Genomic DNA, 6,357 nt, shown 5'->3' with positions numbered 1-6,357 from the left:
AGTTTTTTTTTTTGTGGTTGTTCTAATCTTATTTTTGTCACTACGGTTCCTTCTTCTGGATTTCAGTGTTGTTGTTGTGTTTTTTTTTTTGGCGTTTGATGTGGCGTCATCTCCTTCAACGCCTCGGAGTGGCGGTGCACCCCGCGTTAAAGCGACACGCAGCGCCTGTCAAACAGGTTTACGGAATTTTCTGTGATGCGAACTCCGGCGGGTTGGATGAGGGCGAGTTGTTGTGCGCAGTTCCCTTTTTTCACTGCATTGCGGCAAAGGTGGCGGCTGCGTCGCCGTGGGGATCGACGCTGATGGCCAACGCTTCCTCCTACACGGTCTCGGGCGACGGTGTTCGCGTGGAATACCCAAGTGAAAGTGTCATTACCACCGTGTTTTGCGCCCTTGTTTTGCTCTTTAAGGAGTGTCCGCTGAACAGCTATCTGCAATGGATTGAGCTAGAACACGAAGACGACGCTTCTATGCAACGTAAACTGGGCGGCCCCACGTACGCCAAGCTTCAAAGCATCAAAGTTCTTAACGAGTCAATTATAGTTGCTCTTTGCGAAGACGCGTCAAGCGCGGGTTGGAATGTATCTTTTGATGCTATGAGCCGTGCGCATGCCATCTGCAGCAGTCGCTGTGTGGATGTGCCTTGCTCGCAGGACGTTTTTGGCGGTCCAGCGCTTGTACCGTTCGTCGATCTCATCAATCACAATGAGGAGGACCCGAATGTGGTTGTCTATGTGGACACAATCCATTCTCTCCTATCGTTGCTGCGACGGTCCAGGCACCTCCCCCAGGTGTTTGAAGACGAAATCAGTGGTGGTCATTGCCCCTTTTATGTTATTGCACGGGCGGCGAAGGAAATCGCGGCGGGCGAGGAGTTGCACTACCGTTACCTTGACCCTCACGATGCGCTGGCGCGGGATCCGTTATTTTGGGCTTCCCGGTTTCATTTCTGTCCATAAAGACGTTGGATTTTCTTCTTTCTTTCTTCCCGTTTTGCCCTCGTTTTCGCTGTTACTTTGATCTCTCTTGCAATGCCGGCGTGGCATGCCGCTTCTCTCTCTCTATTTTTCCCTTTTCCTTTGTTTTGCTTTTTTACCTTCCTGTTGGTAGATACTCGTGGCGAAAAGCCGAAAATGTCGGCGGATGCGCAGGCCATCGCCTACTTCTGGGACACCCTGCTTTACACCATAACGCCCGCGCAAACCACGGCGAAGCAGCGAAGGCGGCAGGCAAGAAAGTCTGTTTTTTGCTGCTCGAATTCTGACAGTCGGCCTGCGAATTTTTGGTTTTGTCGTTCGCCGCAGCTGAATCGGAAGCGGAAGCGGAAGCCGGAGGCGTTGACGATGCAGCAGCGAAGGAAGAAAAAGGTGCACTTTTCCGATGAAGTTGAGGTGATCCTCATTGACCGACGGATTCAACCTATGTACTGAGGCCCTGCGAAGATAAATATGCTATCAAAAGTTACCGTAAGCTGATTTTTTTTTTTGTGCTCCTTCGTTTGGTGAGGCTGGGTGGGAGCATAGGTGCTGTTGTGAGTGCGGAAACAACAGAACCCCACTGCCAACGCCTATGGGTAACGGTTTTCCATCATAACCGGGCCCTCTGTTCAATAGGTAAAATAAACACGGTATGCGTTGAGGGTAACTTGGGTCAACGCCGCAAAATAAGTTTTTAATCCACCAGAAATATATGAAGGGATGCCTACCTGTGAGGGTGGGGCCCTGCATGCGTATTGCTGTAGGCGTTCCCCGCTCACACCCAAGATAAGGTGCACTGGGGTCGCTTTTCCAGGTCTTCCTTACTCAGATTGTGCACTGTGTGTGGTTCATGTCGCCTTGACAAAGGAGCAAACATCACTGCCTTCGGCGACGTATGGGGAAGGGGAAGGGGGAGGGGGAGGGGAGGGCTGCTGTAACCGGTAGTTAGCAGGATGAACTGATCCCAACACGGGAGGATCAAAGTGAAATACCTTTGTGTCGGATTATTTTAGCCACGGTGAACACATTCATTAATTCACAGATGTTTTATGCGTGTTGTAGGATACGGCAGCGAGGCCGCCAAACATGGCGGGTCACTGCAATGGGTGTTTCATAACATGTGAACATAATGGTTGTAACGTTGTAACTGCTAATGACGGTGTCTGGGCGGTTGTTGAGTTTATTATTATTATTATTATTATTATTTTCGCTCTTGTTGCTCCTGTTCAATGTGGCACAAAGGTGTGATTCCTTATGACTGATAGAACGAGTAAGACGCCCGCTGTGAAGATTGTCATAGACCCACCGGATACTCCTGGAAATTTTGTTGGATATAATGTATTGTGTTCATCGCTGGACAACGCCCGCTTGATGCAGCCGATTTACGAGGCTGAGTACGACAGTGAGACGCAGGCCTGCGTGGATATCCGGACCGGCAAGCATGCCTCATACTACGACCACTACACGCCGCACGTTAAACGCAAAAATGGTCTTCCCATAGGACCCGAATCCCCACTGCCGCGACCAGCACTGGATTTGGATTTACTTGCGCCTCCCAGGGCTCCTGGCCTTCCCTTCACCCCCGTGCCGAGTAGCGTGCTGCAGGATCCAGTAGCCCGGCGGTTGGCTACCGGAGCATGGCCCGGGAAATGATTGATGGGAGGAAAAGGTGCTTTGCAACAAAGCGAGTAAAAAAGGAAAGAAAAAAGATAACCTGCGGGATGGCAAAGCAAACAAGACCAACAGAAAACAAGAATGATAGCAATTCTTGTTGTGTTTCCTTGCATCAATGACACCTTGCAAGTAGGGAAGTTAAAAGGACTACGTTTCGCATGTTTGCTTTCGGTTTTCTGTGACGTCTCGTGCACATCTGTGAGGGAGAATTTGCTGGAAATTTATAAGTAAATGCGTTACCCAGTACCCCAACAAGAAAAGAAGTGTTGTTTCTCATGATCCTCACATATACATTTTAAATTTCTCCCTTTCTCTTGTTATTCAAGCTTCAGTTTTATTATTTCCCTTCCAATGCCAATGTGGCTGCTCTGCCTTTAGCGGAGTGCAAGATAAATGCGGCATCCACCTGTCGTCGTGGTGGTCCTCTTGTATGTATGTACCGCGTACCGTGTGTTTGGCTCTCTCTTTTGCCGTGGCTGCGTAAAGTCATGTTTGCGCCTATTTTTTATTTCTTTTTAAGCTGAGTATTTTCCTTCTATCCCTGCTCTGCCCTTTCCTCCACTCTTCAGCGCTACGCTGCGGGTTGTTTACCGTCGCCATCGGCCTCCGACCTCGCCTGTGCCACCCTCCCTGCGGCACATTAGTTTTGTGACTTACATCAGTAGCATGAGATCCTTTGAGTCACTCAAACGTTATTTATTGTTGTTATTTTTCGTAGTAGTTGCTGGCTTGATTTGCAGCTGAACACTAGTCACCCGACAAAATAGAGTATGAAAAAGGAGGGTCTACCGGTCGGTGTTGAAGTCAACGTGGAACTACGTGGGGCCGGGCCACTCTGCGGAGCCGCTTGGGACGAGGGTGGTGGACGTCACACCTCATGAGATTGAGGAACGTGAGGAGAAGGTGTTAGATGCTGAGAGACTGGGGGTCCCTGATACGCGGCTGGAGTTTTTTGTGCTTAGATCTGCGATTGGGTGGCCGTATATTTTTTTGTTTTTTTTGCCCGATTACAGGGACGTATTTGTGCGCAGGGAGGTGATGCGTGTGTGTGGAACGTCATTGGGCGAAGCATCGACAAGTGGTCCCCTGCTGATGGTCATACGGACATAAGGCAATCGTACGTTGTGGTTGGAACGGCGGGCATTATTGGCAAGTTGCTGGTGATGGGGTCCTTTGTGCTGCACGAGCTCCTGAACTACGACGCCGCGAGGGTCACGGTGGTGGCCTACTTTGTAGAAGGGTCAGTGTGCCTTTTCCACAAAACGGGAGAAATGGCAGGGACAGCAGTGAAATATGAAAGCACAAGTGAAGGTTTGTGGGCCATCAAAAAAAATTAGAAAAGGCTAACGTAGGGGGTTACTATATTTTTGATGTGGCTAAGGACCATCGAGTTGTGGCGGGGCTGCCTGAGAAGTGGTGGGGCGGAATTGTGTTGACTACGCCTTATGCAAGCAACTATGAGGGGCAGAACAAAAAACGTAATGCGTTTAACATTTATGTCAATGGCTACGATGCACGAGAGATGAAGGCGTTCTTTGCGTGGCAGGAGCGTGATTTGCTACGTGGCTCGCAGGGAAGCGGTGAGGGTAGAGCAGAGCTTGAGGAGAGGTGGCAGAGGATGAAGGACCGTATTTGTGTGCTTGGACCGTTTCCTCGCTACGTTTTTGACGAGAACAATTACTCAGGGCGCCGTAGCGCAATTAACTCAGCGCTGTTCAACACGTCTGACGCAGACTTCGGGCGCTTTGCAAAAAAAATGTTTGGCAAAGCTGAGTGGGGCGAGGACGGGACCGCGGACAAGCTGATCAGGTTGGTGCGTGTGTTGGAGGAGGAGCGCGTGGTGAGGGATGCGTCGGTGGTGGTGAGGCCCAATGCGGGGAATGGAGGGGACGCGGAAAGCTGCAGGAATTTTCCCGTCTCAGTTGAGGTTGAAAAGAACATTGCGGAGGCGGGTGCTAATGAAGAACTTTAGGATGTCCCGCCTGCTGTCCGCTTTGGGAACGTGGAGTCAGTCTGCAGCTGATGATATTGAGTGCTTGGGCTGCGTGGCGTTCCTGATTAGTGACGTCGCCAGAGCAGTTGCTCGCAAGGTGCAGCACCTTCCCCGCAACGAGGGAGGAACGCGGGCCCGCGTGTTGGCGGAGGGGCATGCGGTGGGCCGCTTTCCAAGGGAACCCTGCGTGGTTGGGGGCATGGCAGGTGGAGATAATAGAAGAGTAATAATCCAGACCAAACTTCAAGCTGGCGTTCTGTATATGCCCAACAAGTGTTTTGTCACCGTGCTGGACGCGTTCTACGTGGTCGGGGTGCAACCAACAGTAACTGCCACAGTAGACCCCAGGTAGGCTGACAATATTCCTGCTGGTGGGCACAGCGGTGCGGAAAGGGAAGTGACGTTCATCGGGCTGCAGGTGACAAAACACAACACCCACCACACCACTGCCGGTAAGGTGGCTGAGTTTCTGAAGTACATGACGTGCAACTTCAAGGGCTGGGAGGCGCTGAGGGAAAAGATGAAGTGGGAGATCATTTACACCCAGCACGCTGATGACGGGAAGGCGGGATTGCCATGTCACGGAGGGAGAAAAGGAAATGCCAGGACTTCAGGTTGCCAGCGACTTTTGGGAGAGAAGGGTGGAACAGTACCAGGTGCAGCTTGACGCGGAGATGACTGCCCAGCTGGTTGTTGCTGCCAGCGAAGACCACTCAGGATAAGTGACAGGGGCGTGGAGTGTGTTTGGGAATTCTATGCCCTACTCGTGTGTTGAGTTACATGGTGCTGTATGGGTTTGTGTCGTTTCAAGACATTGTTTCAGTGCGTTTCTTTCTTGGTGGGGAAAGGGCGGCGGCATGGCTGGGAGTGGGGGAGAGGCGAGTTGTATTATTATTGTGGTTGGTGTAGTGGGCGGAGTCGCGGCTTCCTCGTGTGTATTGCAGCGGGGGTGGGGTGCTTTGCTGAGAGAAGGCGGTGGGGTGAGTGTGCCACCCGCTGAGGCTGAGCAGACGACAGATGGTTTTGTGTGGCTCCTCTGCTTGTTTTGCGAATGACTTGATTTTTAGCTTTCAGCGATGCCGCGTTGGGGAGCAGCGCGAGTGTTTTTTATTTTGAGTTCTTCCACGCCACAACCCCCCACTGCAACTTATGGTAATAATGACACCCTCCAATGCGGAAGGGAGTCGGATGGTTGCGGGGCCCACCGACTGCCGGTTGTTGGGTCGGCAGCGGGAATCTGGCTGTCGAGGGGGTGGCGTGTGAACTTGTTGGTTTTGGGGGGTGTGCTGGGTGCTAGGCGCACCGAGCCAAACTGCGATACCCCCATTGTGCATCCTTCGCTTTTTAGGAGTGGGAGCCATATGGCCTCATCTGGAGGCATATTTTATTTTATAATTTTTGTTTTTTTTGCTTTCATGACATTTTTGGTGAGTATTTTGGGCGGTTCGCCGAAGGCATCACCACGTTCAATGATTCTAATGGGCGAGGGCCTTTGTGCGATTATGTTGTGGCGGGCTACAACAATGCTGCGGGGGGTTCGTCCTTCGCCGCCGAGGTGGGTAAACCTGCATGGAAGGCGTACACCGTTATTGAGATTACCAGGAAGAATGTTTGTTGTCCTTTACAACTGTTGCGGGAAGGGGCGCAATGCGCACACAAAGTGTTTTCCTTGTGGAAAGCAATGAGAGGATCTTAAAGGAATCTGAGGGGAGC

At 51.4% G+C, this 6,357-nt stretch overlaps 5 protein-coding genes across 5 annotated transcripts, besides 3 other annotated features; all 5 read left to right on the top strand.

The window, feature by feature from the left end:
• Positions 1–98: 98 nt before the first annotated feature.
• Positions 99–959, top strand: TraAM80_09578 (uncharacterized protein; the record flags this gene model as incomplete). Its single annotated transcript, XM_029386253.1, has 1 exon — positions 99–959. The coding sequence occupies one exon, from the start codon at positions 99–101 to the stop codon at positions 957–959; it is 861 nt and encodes a 286-aa protein (XP_029233875.1).
• Positions 960–1,031: 72 nt separating this feature from the next.
• TraAM80_09577 (uncharacterized protein) lies at positions 1,032–1,430 on the top strand (the record flags this gene model as incomplete). Its single annotated transcript, XM_029386252.1, has 1 exon — positions 1,032–1,430. The coding sequence occupies one exon, from the start codon at positions 1,032–1,034 to the stop codon at positions 1,428–1,430; it is 399 nt and encodes a 132-aa protein (XP_029233874.1).
• Positions 1,431–1,874: 444 nt separating this feature from the next.
• Positions 1,875–1,906: a microsatellite.
• A 251-nt stretch (positions 1,907–2,157) lies between these two features.
• Positions 2,158–2,183: a microsatellite.
• A 48-nt stretch (positions 2,184–2,231) lies between these two features.
• TraAM80_09576 (uncharacterized protein) lies at positions 2,232–2,630 on the top strand (the record flags this gene model as incomplete). Its single annotated transcript, XM_029386251.1, has 1 exon — positions 2,232–2,630. The coding sequence occupies one exon, from the start codon at positions 2,232–2,234 to the stop codon at positions 2,628–2,630; it is 399 nt and encodes a 132-aa protein (XP_029233873.1).
• Positions 2,631–4,173: 1,543 nt separating this feature from the next.
• On the top strand, positions 4,174–4,623 carry TraAM80_09575 (retrotransposon hot spot (RHS) protein; the record flags this gene model as incomplete). Its single annotated transcript, XM_029386250.1, has 1 exon — positions 4,174–4,623. One exon carries the CDS (start codon positions 4,174–4,176, stop codon positions 4,621–4,623), a length of 450 nt encoding a protein of 149 aa, XP_029233872.1.
• Position 4,624: 1 nt separating this feature from the next.
• On the top strand, positions 4,625–4,996 carry TraAM80_09574 (uncharacterized protein; the record flags this gene model as incomplete). Its single annotated transcript, XM_029386249.1, has 1 exon — positions 4,625–4,996. The coding sequence occupies one exon, from the start codon at positions 4,625–4,627 to the stop codon at positions 4,994–4,996; it is 372 nt and encodes a 123-aa protein (XP_029233871.1).
• Positions 4,997–6,024: 1,028 nt separating this feature from the next.
• Positions 6,025–6,069: a sequence feature (A-rich).
• Between the last annotated feature and the right edge of the window lie 288 nt (positions 6,070–6,357).

The sequence above is a fragment of the Trypanosoma rangeli genome, assembly GCF_003719475.1.
Source record: "Trypanosoma rangeli strain AM80 chromosome Unknown Tra_15.4_contig_00622, whole genome shotgun sequence".
Lineage (NCBI taxonomy): Eukaryota > Euglenozoa > Kinetoplastea > Trypanosomatida > Trypanosomatidae > Trypanosoma > Trypanosoma rangeli.
This window is presented reverse-complemented; position numbering and strand designations above follow the sequence as displayed.